At 34.4% G+C, this 26873-nt stretch overlaps 1 protein-coding gene across 2 annotated transcripts in view; it reads right to left on the bottom strand.

Annotated features, from left to right (window-relative positions):
- The window catches only part of FAT4 (FAT atypical cadherin 4), a 204065-nt gene that overhangs the window by 71220 nt on the left and 105972 nt on the right, over positions 1-26873 (bottom strand). For both annotated transcript variants that reach the window (XM_053577478.1, XM_053577566.1), the window contains exons 2-6: positions 25293-25424; positions 11965-12226; positions 10036-10386; positions 3277-4199; positions 1825-1999 (exon numbers count right to left, since the gene is read on the bottom strand). In XM_053577478.1, the coding sequence (XP_053433453.1) occupies positions 1825-1999; positions 3277-4199; positions 10036-10386; positions 11965-12226; positions 25293-25424 (1843 nt within the window). The remainder of the gene's footprint in view (positions 1-1824; positions 2000-3276; positions 4200-10035; positions 10387-11964; positions 12227-25292; positions 25425-26873) is intronic.

Genomic DNA, 26873 nt, shown 5'->3' with positions numbered 1-26873 from the left:
TGGTGGGTTCAAACCCGGCCCCTGCTGAACTGCAACCAAAAAATAGCTGAGCGTTGTGGTGGGTGCCTGTAGTCCCAGCTACTTGGGAGGCTGAGGCAAGAGAATCGCTTAAGCCCAGGAGTTGGAGGTTGCTGTGAGCTGTGTGACGCCACGGCACTCTACTGAGGGCGATAAAGTGAGACTCTGTCTCTACAAAAAAAAAAGAATGGAAAAGTAAGTATCCAATGTACTCAATACTAATATGAAACCAATATGTAAACAACTACACGCCCATAGATACAAAAAAAAAAAAAACCCAAAAAACAAAACACATGTATATTCAAGTGAGGGGGAGAGGAGCAGGGAAACTATAAAGGGCAGGAGGGAGGAGGATCAGTAAGTTCTCACCTAATGTGGACAATGTAAGGGTATACAACATACCCTCTGGGTAAAGGCCTCAATCATAACTTGAACTTTACCTTGGAAACAAAAACAATGTAACCTAAACATTTGTACTCTCCTTTTAATCTGAAATGATAAAAATAAAATAATATAAACTACTTTTTCCTGGAAAAAATAAAGTCATCTAGTTTGACCCCATTCCCCACCCATAATTTCTGATTGCTTTCTACATCACTCTTACCAAGTGATCATCAGACATCTAATTGAATACTCTTCCCCCGGGTGACCTCAGAAACAGTAGCCCAATTTAGGGCAGCTTAAAAAAAAGCACCCATAGAGAATTGTGCTTTGAGACAAGGATCACATAATGCTTTACTTTTTTTTTTTTTTTTGAGACAGAGTCTCAAGCTGCCGCCCTGGGTAGAGTACTGTGGCATCATAGCTCACAGCAATCTCCAACTCCAACTCCTGGGTGTAAGCAATCCTCTTACCTCCATTTTTCTATTTTTAGTAGAAATGGGGTCTCACTTTTTGCTCAGGCTGGTCTCGAACTCAGGAGTTCAAGCAATCCACTGGCCTCGGCCTCTCAGAATGCTAGGATTACAGGCTTGAGCCACCGGCCCAGCTGCTTTACTTTTTAAGACAGTCAAAATACCCAACTAAGGCACCAGTGTCACTGAAACTTGCTTTTGCCTTGGATCATTCTCCTTAGCACCATTTTTAAGGCTCATAATGACAGACTTCCAAAGGCCTTTCTTTAACTGATAATTTAAATTTTCACTCTATACAACTCAGGACTCTCCATAATTCATAACCCCTCTATCTTAATAGTAGGTAGAATCTTCACACACTTGGTCTTCACATTCTCATTTAAAGGCAACAGTCCTTCACTGAAATTAGTTACACTTTTCTTAATTGTCCTTATATTAAGAATTCTAAGCTCTGGTTTCCCCTCAAATTGCTTAGTTTGGTTCCTTGGGACCAGAACTTGGTCCTTGAGAAATTAGTGTATTTAGATAGATGCTTTACTGAACTACTTTCTAGTGAAAGTTCCTCCTAATAGGCTGACTCACCCAGATCTGTCAAAGAGAATAAATGTTAAGAACCATCTGAATGTTTTCAAAGCTCAAGTACACTAAATGATTCCTGGATCAAGTGGTAGCATGCAAGGTCACACTCAGAGGGACTCAGGTGGCTTACAGGGCAAGAATGCATTTTGTTTTACAAGAATAAGTTTGCTCCCAATGTGCTTAAACCCTTATCATTTACACATAAATTTCATAAAGTGATTTATGTGCTATGAATTACATATATATAATCCAGGATTTCAACCATTAGTAAACTTTGACAAATATTGAATTTAATGATACACAAGAGATCCTTTCATTGACTCATATTATAAATAAATTTTTTCACAATTGAACAAGGCTGCAATGGACTTACCAGAATCTGTAGCTGTAACTGTTAAGACAAATTGCTCCTTGCTTTCCCTGTCTAGACTCTGTATTACTCTAAGTTCTCCACTTGCTGAGAGAGTAAAAGCATTGTCTTCATTACCACCAAAAAGAACGTAGGAGAGTTTGCTGTTAGAACCTTGATCATCATCTGTTGCTACCACCTGGGGAAGAGAATAGTACACGCCATAGATGGGAGTAAGATAAAGACAATGCATCCCATAAAATTAGATGTATTCATTCAAAATAACAAGGTAGAACCACACTCAAAGATTCCTAAGATTATTTTTCCAGTAAAAAATTAAAAAGTACAGTGTAATATGCATTGCATAAGCCTATTTATGTAAAAATATACACAAAAGTTATGCATAGCATTTTTGGAAAGCTTCACAAAAAATTTTAACAGCAAAAAGAAAATAGTGACTAATTCTCACATAAATTAAATTTAATTTTGGCCAAAGTACATTACTTTAACATTAATTTTTAATGCAGCTTGTTAATATGTTGTTTAGGATATTACATTCTCATTTATAATGAAATATGTTTGGAATTTCTCCTTTATAATAATATATTTTCTCCATTTTAATATCAGGTATATACAGATGAAGTAGAATGATTTTGGAATATTTCTTCTTTTTCTATTGTCTATAAGATTTGGCATGATGTTTTTTGAAATTATCTTTTACTTTTATTTATAAATATTAGTTGTCTATTTTTTGAGACTTTGGAAAAAAATTAGAAGAAGAAGTTAACTGATGACTCTATGCTGAACCTTGGAGTCAAGGCATTCTATAATAGACATACTCTTATTTGACAATGTGACTGTTACTTTCTTTGCATTATTATTGTTATTATTGCTTAATACTTCGATATAGCAATCGTCTGATTTCTTTTCTGAATATATTTATCTCCATTCATTCCTTATGAGGTTTTTATTTCTAGTCCTTATCTTAAACATTGTTATTGTTATTAAATTTTAAGCCTTTTTAATTTGGTGAAGGCAAAAAGTGGAAACCTAATAAACATATGTATACGTAAAAAAATTAATAGTAGTGTCACCTAGGTAATTGACTTTATGGAGACAAAAGGTAGAGCAATATTTGTACCAAATGTTCAAACATTTACATCATTTTATTTTCTTACTATGTGCAGGTACCACTCATAAAGGGAAGCAAAATTCAAAAAGATAAATACATAAATGAGGGCAACATGAACATCCACACAAGAATGCAACTGAAATGCAACATTTTCATCTATGAGGAAATTAGTAGGTTCTTAGGTTTGATGTTTATAAACCTTTTCAAAATTTGCTGTATCTGCAATTGAGCATTTATGGATGAGAATGGGCAGAGGGCGAGAGAAACAGGAACAGTGGTGAACAAGGCATTTTCAATCAGATGTCAAGTAGTCAACACAGACTACTTTATTTGAAAATACTGACCTGAACAATTGTTCTGGGTAGTGTCTCTAAGTTTTCAGGGACATTTACAGAATACGGAGAGAGCTCAAATACAGGCACAAAATCATTAATATCCAGTAGAACAACGCTCACAGTAGAGGTATCAGTTCGGGGGGTGCTGCCCCGATCTGTTGCCTGAACAGTTAGAAGGTAAGTAGGGGTCTTCTCTCTATCCAAAGGCTTAGCCACGGTGATAGCACCTGTGACGGAGTCAATTCGAAATTCCTGGTTGGCATTGCCACCAACAATGCCATAGCGGACCTGTCCATTTGTACCTTCATCTCCATCTGCCGCGAATACTTGTATTATATCTGTTCCAGTAAGCGTGTTTTCATTAATCTCCACTTTATACAGAGCTTGTGCAAAAATGGGGTTGTTATCATTGATATCTAGTACCATAACCACAACTTCTGTAGATGAAGAGAGAGACGGTTGACCTTTGTCTGTAGCCACCACTGTCAGAGTGTAATTAGAAACCTCTTCTCTGTCCAGTTCTCCAGTAAGCCTCACTTCACCATCAATAGTTCCAATACTGAACTTGTTTCCCAAAGGGTTCAGCAGGGTGTATTCAATGTAGCTGTTTGGACCACTATCGGGGTCAGTTGCTTGAGCTTTGAAAACGACAGTATTGATAGGTGTGTTTTCTGGAATGTATGTCAACTTAGGGGAAAGAAATGCTGGCGGGTTATCATTGACATCCAACAAAATAATGGAGACTTGAGCAGTGCTCGTGAACCTGGAGGCTACGAGCTGTGGCAGGTCATGCACCTGAACAACCAAGTTGTAGAAGGACTGACTTTCCCGATCCAAAGCCTTTAGAACTTTAAGTACACCATTCTTGTCAATTGTAAACTGTCCAAGGCTATCGCCTGAAGCAATGCTATAAGCCAATTGAGAGTTGATGCCTAAAATGGAGAGAAAAAAATAAAACTTTCTTAAATGTATGAAAATTGCAAAGTAAGCTGCACTAAACTTCTCGGTTGTGATTTTGCCTCCTTGATATATCATGTACCCTGACACACTTTAGGAATGAGTTAGCTGCAGTTAACTTTTTAGTAAATAATACATACCTGTAAGTCTTTTCCTGCCTACTTTTGATCTGAAAAGATATTTACAATCTGGTGAACAAATGATCTATATGCTGCTTGCTATTTACTAGGGTGTTGAAATGTTTAAGTACAAAAGTAAAAATATTCCATAGAGTGGATATTTTTCTATACTTTTCTTTATTTCTATCACATAATTCCCAGTGGTCTAACACTACAGTGTAAGACTCTTACTATTAGCCAAACGTTTATAACTTCAGTAGTTTATTGAGACCGACACCAGTTTTCAGAGAAAGGTAATAAAATGTTCTGATGTATGGCATTAGTCATGGATGCTATAAGTCTACTTTTACATTTCTTGTCAGAGCCAATAAGTACTTATTAATTCTTATTAAGCATCTTGCCAATAATAGTCTTAGAGTTAAGTAGTTCTTTCTCAAACTATATTGCCTACATTTAAAGTTTTTGAAAATTATTCTTAAAGGAATTATTAACAGTAGAAGTCTCCAAATAAGTGCTCATACTATCATTGGGCTATATTTCCTAGGAATGTGTTACTTTTTAATTAAAAAATACAGTAGAACTTCCATAGTTGACCACCTCCTACCCTGACTACCTCCTTAAATTGCCCTAATTTTCATGGACGAGACACGTATCAGATGTATGTAAGTAAGTATGTGTCAGAATAGTAGGTCTAGCTCCTTATGTTGACCAGTTTATTCCAGTCCTTTGAGTGGTCAGCTTACATAGATGCTACTGTATATTTAAACTCTGAATTCAGAAAATAATTTCAGAGATTCTTATAACAAAGACAATGTGGAGAACAGATAAGTCTATTGTTTTAGTAGATAATTTAAAGGTAAATAATAGACAAGCATTGGAAGCAGAATGAAAAAGTCAGTTTTTCTAGCCTCAGAATAAGGTTTTATTCACTGGCTCACAATGACATGTGAATTTTTATAGTTTATCCTACTAATGTTGGGAATATTGGAGGATATTGTGAGAGGAAACATGTTATACATCTAGATAATTGTCTTTAGTAAATATTTTATACATTGAGATTAGGGAACATCTATCAAGTAACACAAAATTGCTTACAAATAGTTCCTATATTTCTAAAATTTATTTTAACTATCCAGGTCTCTGAATTCCACCTATCAGAAATGAAGTCTATTGTTTTCCAAGACACTTGTACAACAATTTAATCACTTTTATTTACTTTAAATATTCTTTCTCGGTATTCTGTGACTGCTTCAGTTAGCTTTTGCCTTTTCTTGAACTTCATCGAGTTTTTTACAAAGGCAAACTTAACCTGAGTAATGAGATTTTCTTTTCTACCATGTAGGGCTTGTTCTTTTTTAAACTGCCACAATTACTCTTTTCCTGTGATTTTATGGTCTCTAAGCAATGTCCTTTGCCTAACTTGATGCATAGGAAAAATATTTATAAAGATAACTTTCAGACACTGGCTTATTGACAAAAATTTCTAGAGTAAACAATAGTTGAGTAAATCTTTGAAAAGGTAGGGTTTCCCTCCTCATTATGAGTCCAGGCTTTTAATCTTTGTGGTTTATTTAAGACTATTCACAAGTGAACAAAGCAGAGGTTATAAAGTTTGGAATACTTAGGAGACTAAGGATCAGGAAAAAGATGAAAAAATAAAACCAACACCGTTTACAGGTCAATTCACCAACAGGAGGGAAAGAGAATTTTAAGATCTGGATAGAAAAAGACCAACAACCTACTTAAATATTTTGCAGTAAAATTCCAAAGGTTTGGAGAATAAAATGTTCTACCAATTTCATATACACATATACACATATCAATTGGTGGAACTTTGTATTTTGATCATGTGTATGTATGTAAATTCAGATATATATACATATATATTACATATAGTCTCAATACTTTTCAAGAAATTTTTCTGCATTTCCAATGGCAAAGTCTACCAGCAAATATTTGGTCCCTTTCTTTTGAGTTCCACACTCAGACATTATTTTTAGAAACAGTTATGAAAACACCTGAATAAAAATAATGCCAACAGAGATATAAAATATAGTTCTACAAAAGCACATAAAATCTTTCCTATCCATGATCAAAGGACGTTACACAGACTGACACAATTTCACATGGTTAGGAAGTGATGGCCTGACATTTCTACATAAATCAATAGGAGTGGCAGTGATTACACCAAAGACATGAATATCCTTAGTCTACCATGTATGCTACTTCCTTGAGTAAACAGCTAAATTGCAGAGGCTAAAGGAGAACTTGATACCAAGTTTTTATGGCCTTGTTATAAATAGCAGAGCACCCTCTGTTATAAGGGAGAGAAGTTTGGCAAATGTATGGGTTGAGGAAGTAACAAATTTTAAAATAACTAGAATTTAAAAAATGAATATTTGATTTTATGTTGAAATCCATAATGACAAATATATTCAGTAATGATATTAAAAATGAACCGAAGATAGCAATTATCATCTTTGATAAAACAAACATAAAAGTTTAATACCTTTTGCACAAAATAGTAAGCACTAGGAAATAGCTCTCCTCTCAGGAACTGAAACCTGAGTGCAATTATAGGCCACGAACGTCTACATTCACTTTACTATAAAGAAAAGTCCCTTTCATTCCTGAGAAGTCCACTAAGTAACTCTGAGCATATGCTCTACATCTAGAAAACATATGTGGACATATTAAAACTCAAAATTTTCCCTGAACATTTGCAGTATCCTGAAATATACTAAGCTTGGACCCTTTTTCTCTGTCTACATTATATATAAAATATCTGAATCATGAAACAATAAACATATTATTTTTAAATTCTATACTTTATCTGGAAGTGTTGGAACTTGAATTTAGTGGGCTGTAAAAGCCCACTTTAACTTAAAACAGCTGACATTTCGAAGAATGTTCAATTCAGAAAGTCATTTAGTTACATGATTCTTCTTAGCAGTTTTATTTTTGTATATATAGTTTGTTATAGATAGATGATAGAGACTTGATTTCATTCCCATGGATAATTTAGTTCCGGGAAGTACAGCCTATAAAATAGATACAAATATACATACATATATATATATTTATAAAATAAAATACATATTTTTAAAACTGTAGGTATATAGTTCCGTCTTATAAAAATGTATATTTATTCACAAATATACATGATGTCATTGTGTCAAATTACTAATATTTGTCCACTTTTCTCAGAGCTACAACGTGTGCAAACATTCTTGATAATATTCATTTTTATGAAGCAGTTTCATCTGCTTACAACAGATCACTGTAATATGAAACTTATTGACCAAATGGTCTTCACTGTGCACTAAGACTATGTGGGCTACTTATTTAGCAAAAATTATAATTGCTTTATTGGCAAACCATTCTTATATGACTGTCTAATATTTTAACATGGAAAGATTTCTAGAATAATAAAATGATTACTAAAAGCCAGGATATTTCCACAATGCTCCAGTTTATAATAATTTTCCTCAAGGAAATATTTTTGAACTGTATGGATAGAAGTCTCATGATTAAGACAGATACTATTTATCTTGTGAAATCATTAAAGATTTGAATCAAAAGTTTAAACTCTAAGAGAACCTACCATACAGAAAACAAAAAAAATGTTAAATTTATTTTCATATGAAACTTCCTCATTTAAGACAATGAGAATATTGCCTTATCAGGTACTTTCTGATCAGAAGTTAAGAATATTTAGCTAATTTTGAAATATCTGAATAATACTGTTTGTGAAAAACCTCAAGAATCTTTAGTGTAACTGAGTTGGCAAATTTTATGAGCAAGGTTACCCTTGTACAGCCTTATCATTGTCCTTGAACTTCAGAAAGAATAGAAACTGTGTACTACATTTTCGGCCAACGTACAGGAAATTACACTGATAAAAGTATTCAAAACTAAAACAATGAATGAATGTAGCTAGAAACTTTTGCTCTACAAAATTAAAAAGAAGAATTTATGGAAAGTGCCTTCGGGTCAATGGTTAATGTATTTCTGCACTTACATGTGCATGAAATATTCCATCAGGTTTTAACAAAGAAAGTTTGTTTTCTGCTATTTTCCCAGTTTCCCTACATTTTAAGCTGTGAAGGTAAATGGAATTTATTCTAGAGAAGTACACAATCTTCTGAAACAATCTTCTGAAACAAGGGGCTCTCTTTAACATAAAACAAATGAAAGGAAAATGGAGGGAAAATCTTCACTACAGAAAAATTGAGCATCATCACAGGGACCAGAGCTAAGAATGTATGAATAGTATTGAAAATATTCATATTCGAGAAACAGGTAACTAACTGAAAGTTATAATAACAGAGAACTCAATCTCCAAGGTAGCACTTAACCTCAATCATGCATAGATGACTAACTTGGGTCAATCCACAGAACTGGGATGAGATATGTGAAATACTGTGTCCCATGTTCTTACGTTAGGACTGGGTACATACTAAATGCTTGACATATGTCAGTGATTAGATATTATTAGTATTCTTATGATTAGTAGTAGTATTGGCAATAGTAGTAGAAACAGTAGTAGTACTAGGATTAGAGCTGCATGTGTTGTAGATATATTCATGTATCCAATTTTAACTGTACTTGAATATGAGGAGGAAACTTTGAAAGACACTCCATGAATTCTAAAGAAAGTATTTCCAATTATGTTTACTGAAACATATATAAAACACTGTGCTTTTTGCTTCTTATATGTTCCAAGTGCCATTTCTAGACACTACTGAAAGGCAACTAAATATAGAATTGAATGTTAAAATAGAATGATATTCTGAGATTGCATAAACCATCCAATTCTTAAGAATCAGGAAATTCTGAATTGAAGTAGATGTGCTTATGGTAGTTGGCATTCCTCAGGTTAGAGACTTACTTTCTTTTCAAAGTACTGTTTTATCTTGGCAGGGCATTTGGTTGCAACCAGCGGGAGGGAAAACAATGTACTAACTTTCTAAACAATTTTCTTAAAGACTGGTGATCTCTACAATGCTAAGTCTTATGCTATCTTATATACATAATTATCAAACAAGTCTTAGAAGAATGGCCAGTATGAACAAAAATTATAAGAAAGTATGAAAAAAATAAAAATAAAATAGTATGCCAAATGGTTTTGCAATAAATCCAAATCAAACATGTAAACATTTAATGCAAAATCTTAACTTGAGTATATAACTTAAGTTAAACAGATCTGAGACTATCCTTTGAGTAAAAGCATGAAAGCTTGCTAAAATACTATTAGCAATTTTGGGGTCAAAAATATAAAATTTAGCTATACATTTGTAAGTATTTCTCCTTGAGGCTTTGGTTTCCTTAGCTTCCAAATTTTATCATTTTTAAGTTTAAATTATATACATATATATAAATCTACCCAAAGCTATCTGGACTTTTATATTACTAAACTTCAATCTTGCCACACATTTAGTGGGAAAAAATGGATATAATTTATAAAGTTGATAAAATGATAAAAGACATGTGTAATTATATAAGCAAGAATTTAACTGATAAAATATTTAATTTTAAAAAATCTTTTATAGCTAAATTATATTCTATTCCTTAACTTTGGACCTATATTCACAAAACAAAAATTTGTGACAGCTGAACACATGAAGTAACTATAATATAGATCTGATGACATTTTCATAAAGTTTTCAAAGCTATTAAATAAAGTACATACCATCATCTGCGTCAGTAACATTGAATATCAAAACAGTAGATCCTAGAGGTAGATTCTCCATTAAAGATGTGCTATATGAATTCAAGCTGAAAATAGGCGGATTATCATTTACATCTAGAATATTGAAATAAACTCTGATGGTAGTAAATTGGCCCCCACCATCTTCAGCTCTAACAGTTAAGATGTAATACTGCTGAGCTTCAAAATCTAATACTCTAGTCAAATTAAAAACTCCAGTAACTGGATTCAAGAAAAAGATGCCATCTTCATCATCTTCGTTCACAATATATGTAATTTCTCCATTTACACCAGAGTCATCATCTGTAGCTAAAATAGCTGCTACCAAAGAACCTATCGAAAAAGAGAAATTAATAGCCTAAAATTAGTGAAACATGGGGATATGACTAAGAGAATATATACAATGGATTTGCACAGTAAAATAATTACAGAACCACTATGCAAACATAGTCAACCCAACATTCTGCAGATTTCTACATTAATACTGATACCAACATTCCCATATACCAAAACCACACATAACACATTAGATGTACAGTGTATCTCAGGAGGCAATGTAGTTGTTCTGGTGAATTAATCCTACTATGACATTATTTTTCCATTTGGCAGCATCAATTCACAAACATATTGATGAATTGAGTGAACATATACAGTAGTCCATTGCTCATGTCAGGAACTGAGGATTACAAGAAATAATATAGATTTACCCTTTGGAGAGATCACACTATAGTTCATATGGTCATTGCCATAGAGAAAGCAGGACATAAACGTGTTGGGGCTGGGAGCGGTGGCTCATGCCTGTAATACTGGCACTCTGTGAAGCCAAGGCAGGTGGATTGCTTGAGCTCATGAGTTTGAGACCAACCTAAGCAAGAGCAAGACCCCATCTCTACTGAAAATAGAAAAACTGAGGTAAGAGGATTGCTTGCACCCAAGAGTTGGAGGTTGTCGTGAGTTGTGAAGACACAACACTCTACCCAGGGCAATAGGCTGAGACTTTGTCTGAAAAAAAAAAAAAAAAAAATATATATATATATATATTTATGTGTGTGTGTGTGTGTGTGTGTTGGGAATTTCATGTGCAACTCATTGGGGGGAATGAAAGTCTAAAAAGAAGTAGTCTCCTATAAATGTTTCATTCCTTTCCCAAATGGAGTTTCCAAACCATATGACTTATCATGCATATTCATTTCAAATGTAATTCAGAATAAACATTTCAATTAGATAAAAGTTTCCAATAATGAGAGTGAAACATACACATTACCAGAAATATGGATATTGAGTACTCAGACTCACCAATCCCAAATACAGGCAAGATTATAATTAAAGATTCAAATTTTTAGTAACACTTATTGGGCACTTACTAATACCCAAATTTCATGATGCAAAGTCAGAAAATTTTTCTACATTGAACTTTACCCTAATTCTAAGAGAATTTATTTTTCTATGTCGTAGAAGAAGAAATTGAACCTAAAAGAAATCAATTAACTTTCCCTGGGTCGCACAACAAGTAAATGTTTAGAACCAGTATTCACATTTTTTGCCTACCTTTTTGTTCTTTGTATACACAATGGCATAATCACATTAGACATTTTTAAAGTGGAAAAAGAGTATCAAAACTGTGGTTGTTAGAGAAATTAACAACCTATGTCACAATACTTTCAGACACAGAAATACCTGTAATTAGTAATCAGATAAATGGCTACCCTCATTCAGTCTCCAAAATCTAGCAATTTGTTGGGAATTGTAGCAAAGATGGTTAATTAAAAGATTCAAAAGTCCAGCATATATATTTTTATAATGAGTAGCATATGTTAAAAACTAGTCACTAATTAAGAGCAGACAAAACATAGTCTGTAATTTTAGTCAAAGGTGATCCTCCCAAAATACACTGAAGGGCACGTCACCTACCAGGGATTGTGTCTTCAGGGATGTCAAAAGAGTACACAGGTCTGGAGAACTTGGGTGTGTGATCATTCACATCACTGACGGTGATGTTAATTCTCACATCTGAAGACTGAAGACCATCATCAGCACGAACCAGCAATGAATATTTGGAACGGCGTTCCCTGTCCAGCCGCTTGGTTGCTATCAGATCTCCAGATTCCGGGTCAATACGGAAACTATCATCAGCTCCACTAATGATAGTGTATGTCACAAGAGCATTTGCACCCTAAAAAAAGAGACCAAGGGACTGAGCTCTTGGAAGTAGAACACTGGAAGTAAGAGCATTGCTCTTTATGTTTTCTTTTGAACATGAATTGACAAAATGAAGCTTTTTAGGTTTTAAGTTCACATAGTATTGTAAGAGTTCCAAAGGTAATAAGAGATAAATGTACCAAAGGGGCAAAATACTAGGACTGAAAATCGCAAAACACTAGGACTGAAAATCGCAAAACATTAATGAAAGATATTCACAAATAAACAAACAAATGGAAAGGCATCCATATCCAAGCATCAGAAGACTTAATATTGTAGAAATGTCTATACTATCTTTACAATCTGCAAATCCAATAAAAATTATATGAAAATCCTGATGATTTTTTTTTTTTACAAATATGGAGAAAACAATTCTAAAATTCACATAAGGAACCACAAAGGACACTGAGTAGCCATAACAATCTTGAGACATAAGACAACAAAACTGGGGGCATAATGCTTCCTATTTTCAAAATATACTACAAAATTAAATCTCCAAAGTATAATAAATTTCAAAAGTTATATACACCGATGGCACGGAGTAGATAGCCCAGAAATAAATCTATGCATAATGGTCAACTGATCTTCAGTAATGGTGTCTAGGGTATACAAAGCAGAAAGGATAATCTCTTTTAAAATGCCATTGGGAAAATGGGATATCCACATGCAAATGAATGAGGTTAGACCTTTTCTTACACTACACACAAAAATCAATACAAAACATATTAAAGAGTTATATAAGACCTGAAACAATAAAAGTTCTAGAAGAAAACTCTTCAAAGATGATCTTGGCAATGATTTCAAGGATATAATCCCCAAAGCACAAGAAACAAAAGCAAAACAGACAAGTGAGACTACATAAAACTAAAACTGTTCTGTATGCTAACCGAAACCATCAACAAAATGAAAAGGCAAACTCTGAAACAGAAGAAAAGGCTTGTAACCTATATATCTGATGAGAGTTTAATTTCCAAAATCAATGTGCATAAGGAAGTCCTACAACTCAATAGAAAACAATCTAGAAACCCCAAGGAAAAAAATGGATGAGGTCCTGAATGGACATTTTTTCCAAAAAGACACAAAAATGGCCAATAGTAGGGTGAAAGGATGCCCAGTGTCACTAATCATGGAAATGCAAATAAAAATCATAATGTTATATAATCTCACCTGATAGAATAGCTATTATCAAAAAACATTTTTTTTAAGTGGTGGCAAACATTTGGAGAAATTGGAACCCTTGTACACTGCCGGTAGGAATGCAAAATGATGTTGCTATTATTATGGAAAACAGTACTGAGTGTCCTCAAAAAATTATAAATAAATAGAACTACCACATGTAGCAATCCTACTTCTGGGTATTTATCAAATAAATTGAAATCAGGAACTTGATAAGGTATCATTACTCCAAAGTTCATTGCAGTACTACTCTTTATACAGTCAATTTTTAAGTAATTGAAATGTCCATCATCAGATAAATGGTTAAATAAAATGTGGTACTAGTTTAGCATCCTTTATTGGAAAATCTGAAATCCAAATGTATCCAAATTTGAAATTTTGTGACCACTGCCATGATGGTCAACGGGGATGCTCAGACTGTGGAGCATTTCAGATTTTGAATTTCACACATATGCTGAATTGATTTGTATAATACAAATATTCCAAAGTGAAAATAAAATCAAAATTCAAAACACCTCTTGTCCCAAGTATTGAAGATAAGGGATACTCAACCTGTATATACATTCAAGAGAATGTTATTCAGCTCAAAAAAGACTGAAATCCTGTCATAGGTCACAATGTGGATAAAATGTAAGGACATGATACCAAATGAGATAAGCCAGTTAATATGGGCAACTACTGTCTCATTCCACTTATATGAAGTATATAAAATAGTTAAACTCATAGCAGCAGGAAGTAGAATAGTAGTTTCCAAGGTCAAGGGAAGGAAAAAATAGGAAGTTGCTAATCTGTGGGTATAAATCTTTAGTTACACGAGGTAAAACTTTCTAGAGATATTCTGTACAGCATTGTGCCTGTAGTTAACAATACTATACTGTATACTTAAAAATCTATTGAAGAGGGTAGATTTTATGTGAAGCATTCTTATCACAATAAAATAAAAATTGAAAAGGTAACAGATGAGTATAACAGTTTATGGTCTTTCACCATTCACACCATTAAACAGAATATAAACCTCAGCTTTCACCATTAGCTTTAATTTTTTAACTCCCCAAACATACAGATGAAAAAAAGTGATATAGTTACTGTGAAAAATATCAATAATACTGTTACTACTAACCACATTAACCAGAGGCTTACTAAAGGCTTGCTCAGTGCCAGGCACTATGACGGCACTATGTATGCATAATCTCACTTTAGTTCATTACTCTATGAGGTACAACTTCAGAAATGAAGCTGCTACATCCTGACATGGTGGTTAACTTACACACAGGCACACTGGGGTTAGTGTAGATTTCAAATCCAAGTATGCCTGCCTGACTCTGAGCTTGTGTTCCTTTTCTACACATATCATGAAAAGGTAATTAAATGACAAGATAAATGCTAACCTAAGGAGACCTTTGAGATGAGAGGGAGAAAGATTACTTTGAGTTGCTTTATTTAGGAAAGATATAATGGAGACGATGGAGCTGAACTGAGTTTTATAGAATTCTTTTGTTTGTTTTTCAAGTAAAGACTAACAAAAATGTTTGAGTGTAAGGCAAAAGTGCAGAGGGAGGAAAAATATTATGCTTGGCTTACTCACTGTTGAACAGTTTATGAGAGTGGAGAGTTTTAATCTAGAACAAAAGAAGAAAGTCAAGGTAAAATGTAAGGCTATGGGTATATTTTTCAGAATCTCAAAGGTAACAGGACTTGGCTTGAATTCTATGGCCAAGAAACCCCTGACCTTGCTTAAATTGGAAGCACCCTTTTAAGGTTATTAATACAGTATTATGGACCAGAGCAGCAGTCCCCAAACTTTTTGGCACCAGGGACAGGTTTTAGGGAAACAATTTTTCCATGAACAGGAGGTGGAGCTCAGGAGGTGACCTAAGCAACAGAGAGCTTCCCTATATGCAGATGAAGCTCCCTCCTGGTGCTCAGCAACCTCCCACCTCCTGCAGTGCTGGTCAGCAGCAGTATGGAGCCTGACCGCAGAACTAGAGTGAGGAAAGGCCAGAGAAGGGAAACAGTGAGGAGAGTTTGGGCCGCAAGGACGGTTTCATTTCCCCAAAGTTGGGGCAGCAACTCCAAGTCCCATCCTGTAAAATGAAAGCGTGGGTGATTTCATGTGCTCTCTCAGAAAGCTGGCAGAAGGAATGGAAAGTTTGGGAAAAATAGAACATCTGTTAAGTGCTTACTGGGTGCTGAACTCTGCTCTGAGCACATGACTTCAAGGGTACTAATTCATTTAACTCTAGCACCATCCCCATTTTAAACTGAAACTAAGGGATTTGAATCCTGGTCATCTTGCTGCAGATCTTAGATTCTGAATCACAATGTACACAACAAAATACACAGGTCAAATTAGTATGATACAGCTGATTATTGGACATAGAAATAATGATAATAATGTCTCACATTTGTTCAATATTTTCATATATATTATCACTTCTTTTAACAATATGGGATGAATAAAAGTGAAAGATAAGAAATTTTATCTTTTTAATTTCAAATTACTTTGGCTGGGAATTAGGAGAGCACTTTCCTGAAGACATTTCAGGAATAGAATCTGATTTGATGAAGGAAAAATTATGAAGTGAAATTGTACTCGTGTTGTGTTCAGCGATTGAAGGCTCGCTTTATAGAAATGGTGGCTGGCAATTAGAGATTTGGGAATGGGCTTTGAGAAAAATGTCTGAAGGTCATTGTGCGAAGTACCTTGAAGTCTCAAAAATGGTTCAGAATTTAAAGTAGAAAAAAATAGAGAAAGGAACAGCAGCATAATACGGACTGAAGAAGGCTATTTAAGGAACAAGAAGAAGAAGATGAGGAAGGGCTTTACAGCAGGAAGAACAAAGAGAGATATTTCTTAATTATGCATATTATGATCAAAATATTGAGTTAAATACACACTGTTCTGATCGAGATATGTGTATAACGCTCTGTACTTCTGAGGTTGAATCTCTGCTCTACTACCTAGTAGTTGTGGGGCATTGGGCCACATCCTTAACCTCTTTGAGCCAATGTTTCCTCATCTGGAATGATGATATTACCTCCCTAATAGGGTTGTTATGAAGAATAAATTAATTAATACATACAAAAAAATGAAAACTAGAACAACCCTGGAGAAATAATAAGTGTAGGGGAATGCTAGCTATTATTTTATTCTTAGTTTTATGACTTTCTCATGAGAGAAACGTGATGGGTTAAATGTATTTGATGACTTAGACCTCTGCGAAAGAACAATTTAAATCCAAATGTGATTAGAGTTGCTTTATGATCCTGGGAAAATATGGTTTCTCATTTCCCATTATATGTAACTGTTGATCTTGACACCGAAGTATAAGTACCTGTGGAACTGATGACTTCAGAAATGACTCATTTGCTCATACTCATAGGAACAATGTAGCTTTTACTGTTATTATCCTCTAAAAAGTCATTTATTAAACTATTCAGACTAAGAGATTTCCAGAAGAATATTAGGTAAAAACATAAATTTTAAGTGTGTGGGAATACAAAACTGGCATCCACTGTTTCCATACATCTTTTTCCTCATAGCTTACTCATCTTTTTTTTTTTTCCTTCATGTTCAAACATAACAGGATGATTTCTAACAGTCTCAGAAAAAATATTCCTTCTTTCAAACTTTATGTTCAGTGGTATTTGCTCTCTTTTTGTACTGCACTCCCCAAGCCAGACTTAGAATTCAGTAAAATGAATGCCTCAAGGCACACTTTAATTTAATAACAGAGAAGCTGAGTCGGACATATGATCCATATTTATCTTGCATATTCAGGTGGACATAGAGTATCTAACACATTCATTGTAATTTTATGGTTCAACAAAAACATTCAATAAGAACTTTAGACTTCCAGTGTGACCTTATTCTGTATTATTTGTTCCATTTTACTAGGAATTCCAACATTTTGGTAAAGTAGCCCAGGTATGAAAACAACTACTTTCAATTCTGACCTATTAAAATGGTAAGTGTTTGGAAACTGGGGGAACGCAAAGAAACAAAAACCTATTTAAAGCTCTAAGAAAAATTGTTAGATATTTAGAAATGCCTTTTCTACGAAATGACTGTAGTAACAACATTCCTAAAGTTGTGATAATTCTTCTGAAAAGAAGCAATGACACATCAGATTGTGCTGATCAAACGGTAATTTTTTCTTTTTTGAAATCAGCTGATGTGGTGAATTAATAATACCAGTGAATGTCTGAAAATGTCTGGCCAAGAGTAACGATTTAATTAGATTTTTTGGAAAAGACTATTTATTTAATATCCAAAATATGCCATATCAGCAAAATGACAAGAAACAAATATTGTGTTTCAGCTGCAGTGCATTGGAAATGATGCTGGCTAAAATATTCTGCTCCCCGAGGAACCATAGAGACAAAAGCACATGGAAAGAATTCTAAAAGTAAATACCTATAAATTGCAAATGCATTTTACAACTTAAATAATATTTTCAAAAACATGTATGCATCGTGAAGCAGAGTTTGACTATCCTGGCTCCTTACGAGCATAATAATTCTGTTTATAAAAGGGAATATGAGACTGACAGCCACAAGCTTCTAGCAGATGTATATCTTGTTCCAAAACATGTTTCAAATGATATTTAAATTAAGTTGAACATGTACATGTTGCTTTCTAAAATTATAATTCCTTTACCAAGGCTATATTCTCCAGAGCCCTACAAAAGTTTCTCTAACATACTAATACTTACAAGTTAGCTTCACTGGAAACAAAAATCGGCACAATTTGCAGATGACCTACATAATCTTGAGTCCTACTCAAATTAAAGAAAAAGTGAAAACAGAGCTAAGAGGGAAAATGGTTCAATATTTTTTTTTCCAAATTCAACTAAGAGGTAAAGAATTGAGAATAAAGTAGAAAACAGAAAGAGGTTTATCTAAAAGCATTGATATTAATTTATTTTAAGGAACTTAAAGAAATGGAAAGCGCCAAATATTCTTTTTTTTAATAATGTAAAAAATTTATAGTAAGCTAAGGTTAATTTATTTTTATTTTTCTTTTTTCTTTTTTTAATTGTTAAATCATAGCTGTGTACATTAGTGCAATCGCCTGTACCCATTCTAAGATGCACCATAGATGTGGCCCCACCCATTACCCTTCCTTCACCAAAGCCTCCCCCCTCCCTTCCCCTTCCTTGGGCGTTTCCCCATAGTCTTGTGCTATAGTTGGGTTATAGTCTTCATGTGAAAGCTATAATTTAGCTTCATAGTAGGGCTGAGTACATTGGATACTTCTTCTTCCATTCCTGAGATACTTTGCTAAGGAGAATATGTTCCAGCTCCATCCATGTAAACATGAAAGAGGTAAAGTCTCCATCTTTCTTTAAGGCTGCATAGTATTCCATGGTATACATGTGCCACAATTTGCTAGTCCATTCGTGGGTCGATGGGCACTTGGGCTTCTTCCATGACTTAGCAATTATGAATTGGGCTGCAATAAACATTGCAATAAACATCTGGTACAGATGTCTTTGTTATATTGTGATTTTTGGTCTTCTGGGTATAAACCTAGTAAAGGAATTATAGGATTGAATGGCAGGTCTATTTTTAGGTCTCTAAATATTCTCCAAACATCCTTCCAGAAGGAACATATTAGTGGGCATTCCCACCAGCAGTGTAGAAGTGTGCCCTTTCGTCCACATCCACGCCAACATTTCTGGTTTTGGGATTTTGTTATGTGGGCTACTCTTACTGGGGTTAGGTGATATCTCAGAGTAGTTTTGATTTGCATTTCTCTGATGATTAAGGATGATGAGCTTTTTTTCATGTGTTTGTAGATTTTGCGTCAGTCTTCTTTAGAAAAGTTTCTGTTTAAGTCCCTTGCTCACCCTGAGATGGGGTCCCGTGTTCTTTTCTTGCTAATAAATTTGAGTTCTCTGTGGATTCTGGTTATTAGACCTTTATCGGAGGTATAACCTGGAAATATTTTCTCCCATTCTGAGGGCTGTCTGCTTGCTTTACTCACTATGTTCTTGGCTGTGCAGAAGCTTTTTAGCTTCATCCCCTAACCAGGGAAAGACCCAACAAGAAAAGAAAATTATAGACCAATATCACTACTGAATATAGATGCTAAAATACTCAATAAGATCCTAACAAACAGAATCCAACAACACATCAAAAAAAATTATACACCCTGACCAAGTCGGATTTATCCCAGGGCCTCAAGGCTGGTTCAATATATGTAAATCTATAAATGTAATTCAACACATAAACAAACTTAAAAATAAAGACCATATGATTCTTTCGATTGATGCAGAAAAAGCTTTTGATAATATCCAGCATCACTTCATGATCAGAGCACTTAAGAAAATTGGTATAGAAGGGACATTTTTAAACTAAGAGAGGCCATCTACAGCAAACCCACAGCCAATATCGTATTGAATAGAGTTAAATTGAAATCATTTCCACTTCGATCAGGAACCAGGCAAGGTTGCCCATCATCTCCATTGCTCTTTAACATCGTAATGGAAGTTTTAGCCATTGCAATTAGGGAAGAAAATGCGATCAAGGGTATCCACATAGAGTCAGAAGAGATCAAACTTTCACTCTTCGCAGATGATATGATCATATATCTGGAAAACAGTAGGGATTCTACTACAAAACTTTTAGAAGTGATCAAGGAATATAGCAATGTCTCAGGCTACAAAATCAACCCCCATAAATCTGTAGCCTTTATATATACCAACAATAACCAAGCCGAACAAACAGTCAAGGACTCTATTCCTTTCACAGTAGTGCCCAAGAAGATGAAATATTTGGGAGTATACCTAACAAAGGATGTGAAAGATCTCTACAAAGAGAACTATGAAACTCTAAGAAAAGAAATAGCCAAAGATGTTAACAGATGGAAAAACATACCATGCTCATGGCTGGGAAGAATCAACATTGTTAATATGTCCATACTGCCCAAAGCAATATATAACTTTAATGCAATTCCTATTAAAGCTCCATTGTCATACTTTAAAGATCTTGAAAAACTAATACTTCGTTTTATATGGAATCAGAAAAAACGCAAATAGCTAAAACATTACTGAGCAATAAAAACAAAGCAGGAGGACTCACGCTACCAGACTTGAGACTGTACTATAAATCCATAGTGATCAAAACAGCATGGTACTGGCACAAAAGCAGAGAAGTAGATGTCTGGAACAGAATAGAGAACCAAGAGATGGAGCCAGCTACTTACCATTATTTGATCTTTGACAAGCCAATTAAAAACATTCAGTGGGGAAAAGATTCCCTATTTAACAAATGGTGCTGGGTAAACTGGCTGCAAGCCTGTAGAAGATTGAAACTGGACCCACACCTTTGACCATTAACTAAGATAGACTCTCACTGGATAAAAGATTTAAACTTAAGACATGAAACCATAAAAATACTTGAAGAAAGTGCAGGGAAAACTCTTGAAGGAATCGGCCTGGGTGAATATTTTATGAGGAGGACTCCCCAAGCAGTTGAAGCAGTATCAAAAATACACTACTGGGACCTGATCAAACTAAAACGCTTCTGCACAGCCAAGAACATAGTGAGTAAAGCCAGCAGACAGCCCTCAGAATGGGAGAAAATATTTGCAGGTAATACCTCCGATAAAGGTCTAATAACCAGAATCCACAGAGAACTCGAACGTATTAACAAGAAAAGAACATGTGATCCCATCTCAGGGTGTGCAAGGGACTTGAAGAGAAACTTCTCTAAAGAAGACTGATGCAAGATATACAAACACATGAAAAAAAGCACCAAATATTCTAATGTTATAGGAAGCCATTCTGCTTAGCATAAGGCCAAACAAATGTGGGTTGTTCCTGTCAAGAGTTACAATTGGTAATTATTATTATTATTATTTTTTAAGAGACAGAGTTTCACTTTGTTGCCCTCGGTAGAGTGCCATGGCATCACAGCTCACAGCAACCTCCAGCTCATGGGCTTAGGTGATTCTCTTGCCTCAGCCTCCTGAGTAGCTGGGACTACAGGCGCTCACCACGATGCCTGGCTACTATTTTTTTTGTTGTTGTTGCAGTTTGGCCGGGCCAGGTTCAAACCTGCCACCCTCGGTATATGGGGTCGGCATCCTACTCACTGAGCCACAGGCGCTGCCCTATAGTTGGTAATTATTAAAACAGTATTAACAATTTTTAAAGAGAAAATGTATTCAAGAGTAAAAACAAACTCATGAGCTTCATATTTAAAAAGTAAGGATCCTAAAGCAGTTTTAGAAAAAAGTCCTCCTTGCCTTTAAAGTTGTAGGTAAATCTCCATACTCCCTTTCACCATCTTCTGCTGCCTGTCCACATGCACACAGACACACACACACAGGTACACAGATCCCATTATAAAGAATGTGGTGATCCTTACTCCTTCAGGCAAGTCACTCCATACACACACTGTCAGCATTCCTCTTTTCCCTGGAATTGTTAACAACTTCCCCTCCATTTCCTTGTCTGTTCCTGCACTATGGCTTTATACTGTCTGCCCCATAACTGCCCACCCTGTCTCATCCCCAATGCAGTTCTTGCATATCCTAGATACCATCATTTTACATTCAACGTTTTTTAAACTATATGTCTAAGTGATAAAACCTACATGGTTCCTTAATTATTTTAAAACTTAAAAAACAAAACTCAATAGAAATAAAACAAAATTCATTGTTAGCGCAAATACTTAGAGATATAAGGACATTCCCAACCTTTCTCAAATCTCAGTGTACACGTAAGAATAACTTAAAAGACGAACTTGACACACTGTAAGTGTGAGCACATACACACATGTACACACACACAGGAGAAAAATAAACATGCGGGCGCCATTACATTTGTATCAACACTTATTTGTAATATTCCTTACAGGAAAATATATAGAGATAAATAAAATTATAAAAGTATCAAGAGCATAATATTAAAAGCTTTAAATGTTAGCATCTCTTTGACATAATCAGTTCTTAAATGAGAAATATGATGATTACAACAATTAAATTTCCAAATATAATTTTATTTGCAACTCACTCTAATTTGTACTAAATAATCCCACTCTAATTATAATATTCCATGGAGTAAACAGCCATCCCATTAGAATATATGTTATAATTAAAATGATTATTGGTTCATTTTTGATATGATTAGAATAAATCACATCAAATAAATGAGTTTTATTTGCTGTGTTCCCACAGAGAGTATAGCCAACAAAACAGCCATTAAAATTTCGATTGTTTGATGTGAATTGTCTTATGTTAATTACATGTGTTGTTTTGGTTGTTATTGCTTTTTTCAAATGAGAGTTGATACAAATTTATAAATTTTTATAACCAAATATATAATCAATTTAAGGAAGTGAAATATTGACTAAATTATAGCTAATGACATAACATTTCTATCAGTAACAGAAGTGTTTAGTCACATAATTCTTTTAGTGATAGCTAAATTTGGAATAAGTATAAACCTTTTTCTATACAAAATTGAGTAGAAGTTACCAAACATAGAACACCAAATCTTTTCTAATAGAATATTATAATTATCTAAATGTCTATACTTTATTCTGACCTTTTACTAGTTAAATGTTGGTAAAATTTGTAAATGATTAAATTATTACATTTCTGTATATGCGGTTAAAATTAGTCTATTATTTATACAACTTTTTTTTTTATTGTTGGGGGTTCATTGAGGGTACAATAAGCCAGGTTACAATTGCAATTGTTAGGTAAAGTCCCTCTTGCAATCATGTCTTGCCCCCATAAAGTGTGACACACACCACAACTTTTATTCACCCTTTTAAGGTTAAGGAAATAAATTTATGAGTTTACTTCTACACCAAAAATCAAAGTTTTAGATATCTCCAGAGTTTGGAAGAGAGTAAGGAAATTAAATTCCTTGCCCTGTGTTGGGCTTGGTTTAAGGTGCAAAAGGTAAGGAGATGTGGTGTCTGATAAGGTTAGCCCTCTTTCCTCAACTCCAGACCATTAGTTAAACTTTTTGCCCCATCAGAAGGGGAAAAGAAGCTATGGATTTTTGTTCATGGAGAAAAATGTAAATAACGATTATGTAAGTTCCATGCCATTTGGAGTAGGATGATTACACAGCTCAACTTAAAATATGACTATAGAATATGGTGATCTAAATTGTGTCCCCTAAAAAGCTTCTGCTCAGCTAAAAAAAGTAATTATCAGTAATTATCAAATGTTTAGCTATGTCAACAGCTGTAATATACAGCTGATAGCTGAACAGACAACCTGCAGAATGGGAGAATATATTTGAAAACTATAAATCTGACAGAGAATTAATAACCAGAATTTACAAGGAACTCAACTCAAAAACAAAATTAAAAAATATATATACAATGAAATAATCCTATTAAAAAGTGGCAAAAGGCATAAATAGACATTTTTCAAAGGAGAACATACAAATGCCTAATAGGTACATGAAAAAAAAAATGATCACCATCCAGTAATCATCATGGAAATGCAAATTAAACCTTCAGTAAAATATCATCTAACACCAGTGAGAATGGCTATTGTTAAAAAGACAAAAATTAACAGATGTTGGTGAAAATACAGAGAAAAGGGAATGCTTATTATTCCCACTGTGGGCAAGAATGTAAATTAGGGGCAGTGCCTGTGGCTCAAAGGAGTAGGGTGCCAGCCCCATATACCGGAGGTGGCAGGTTCAAACCTGGCTCCGGCCAAAAACTACAAAAAAAGAAGAATGTAAATTAGTACAACTTTCATGATGCACAATATGGAAATTTTCAAAGAAATAAATGTGGAACTATCATTGGATCCAGAAATTCCATTAGTGGGTATCTACCCAAAGAAATAGAAATCACTATACCAAAAAGAGATGCCTGCACCCTTACGTTTATTGCAACACAATTCACAATAGCAAAGAAATGGGATCAACCTAAGTGTCCATCAACTGATGATTAGGTAAAGAAAATGTGGTCTGTATACACAGTGGAATACTATTCAGCCATAAACATAATTAAGCTGTAGGCCATTATCTTAATTAAAACAAGATGCAAGACAAATACTGTAAATTCTGCTTTGTAAGTGGGAGGTAAACAGTATGTACAATGGGTATAGAGTGTGGAATGGTAGACAAAAGAAATTGGAAAGGGTAAGCGGATAAGAAGGGGTGGATGATGAGAGATTACTTAATGGATACAATACATGTTATCTGGGAGATGGGTACCCTAAAAGCTCTGATCACCAATATGTCATCTATGCATTTAACAAAATTACACTTGTAAACCATAAATTTATACAAAAAAGTGTCCCCAAATTTCACATTCACCACTAAGCATGAAATTTCTGTTTATTAAAAGAATTTAAAAAACAGTAGCTTGCCCAGATAAAATCCTAAAAATATACAAGTATATTATTGAACTATGTATTTTGTTTTTTAAAAATATATGGACATATAAACATGTATGCAAGTCAATTTAAAAAATTGTTAAGGTCACCTTCAAATTCTGTTACTTTAAAGGATTTGCTTGCTATAATTACAAAGATAAATCAATGCTTAGCTGCTATAAAGATAGCAAATTGGGATAATAAAGGTATAAAAAAGAGATCTGCTTTTAGGTATTTTTATTATTTGAGAAAATAAAATAATTCGATTTAGAAACCAAAAATGTAAACGGAATTTAACTGAGTTGTAGATTCCTCATCAAAGGAAAGCTGTCTATTGGTAGTCTCTATGTTGGTATTCTTACATCACATTGCAATAATTAATATTCTTTGGAAAGGAGCACACAGTACGTAGCCTTGATGATGGGGTAATACACAGCTATGAACATTTAATAAAACACTGCAATACTAAGTTTCAAAAATTCAGAGACATGTTCTGAGCTACCTCATCAGCATCCATGGCTGTCAACTGCATAATCTTAGAGCCATCTCCAATGTTCTCTTCTACTGTGAGATCCAGCATGTCCGTTGGAAATACAGGTGGATTGTCATTGATATCCTGAAGTGTTATTTCTACCTACAAGAAAAGAAACAAATAATACATGACTACTGCCCTGTGGTCTGCAAGATATCAAGTAAACGCATACCAAGAATCCATGCAACTGAGACTCACAAAAGTAAATCTGAACCTTTGCATATAATATCCAAACAACAGAAACTACTCCTATGTAAAGTTGTGAATTCTTCATGGGAAAACATAAAGTGGAAGTTAAGATTGTTTGACTTGTTGATATGATTGATTTTAAATCGATGCCTTAGAGTTCAGACAAGAAAAAGTCCACTGATCACCTATTATTTTAATCCCTAGATTTGAGGAACTGCCAAAGATCGAATCATTAAGTGCCACCTTACATGTAGAAGAGTTGGTGTAAAATTTCTTCCTGAAATGTTTACATATTGGCCAGTAATAGAAACACTCAAATTTTTTTTCCCCGTGTAAAGTCCACCTTCAACCTTTGGGGCTAGAAACACACACACACACACACACACACACACACTTCTTTTCTTTTTCTTTCCACTTCTGTTAGCACTTTTTATTTTTAACTTAAACTATGTGATCACAAACATCATGTTTATATAGGTTACAAATATTAACAGCTTTGGTAGAGAGATCCTAGCCAGAGGTATTGCTTGTTTCCTTACTTACGAAACATGGTTTAAAGGATTTGTGAAGTCTAATAATAACTTCAAACCCTTTGTTTTCTCTTGTGAGCTAGGTGCTAAAAGCTGAAATTCTGATTAGAAAAGAGAAGACAGCTGCTAGTAAAACCGAAACTTCCCCAGATGGATCACAAAATTAAGTCATGGAGAAAAACCCACCCCTCCATTTAGCTAGGATATAACCAGGGCATTTTTCTCATCACATAAACTGTCATCTTGTATAGTTATACTGTAAAAATGCCATCAGACCTAAGAATGATGAGAATAGATGTGAGGACAGTGGAGAGAGCAAAAGAATTCTGGTTTCTCCTTTCCAGGGGTGGAGGGAAGATGTTGAGGGGAGGGAGAGAGGCAATATGTGGAATTGTCATTATTCTTTGACAAGGAATAAGTGGGAAATAGAGGGGAGCTAAACAAATAAATCACTGAGAAACTGATAGAGAAAAACCTAGAAAATAGTATATAAAATTATCGTTACACCTTTTGTCCCATTATTGTTACACCTTTTGTCCCATCTTTTCATTGAAGGGTAAAGATTATAGAGCAAATTCCTCAAGTGACTCCAGGGAATGGTTAAGACAAGCAGTCTCAGAAGTTAGAAACCTGCCACTTCTGATTCTGGCAAGCAACAATCATTACCTACACCACTTCCTTTAAGAAAAGACTCACAATAGCCACAGCTGCATCCTATTAGAGGCATTTCCAACTTTCATTGGTTTTAAAATTAGAGACAGCAGAGTTCAAATTCTGAGCTGCCACTTATTAACTGGGCATTTAATTTTTCTTAGCCTCAGTCCTTCATCTT

The sequence above is a fragment of the Nycticebus coucang genome, chromosome 1, assembly GCF_027406575.1.
Source record: "Nycticebus coucang isolate mNycCou1 chromosome 1, mNycCou1.pri, whole genome shotgun sequence".
Classification (NCBI taxonomy): Eukaryota; Metazoa; Chordata; class Mammalia; order Primates; family Lorisidae; genus Nycticebus; species Nycticebus coucang.
The sequence above is the reverse complement of the archived record's forward strand: the minus strand, read 5'-3'. Positions and strand labels throughout refer to the sequence as shown.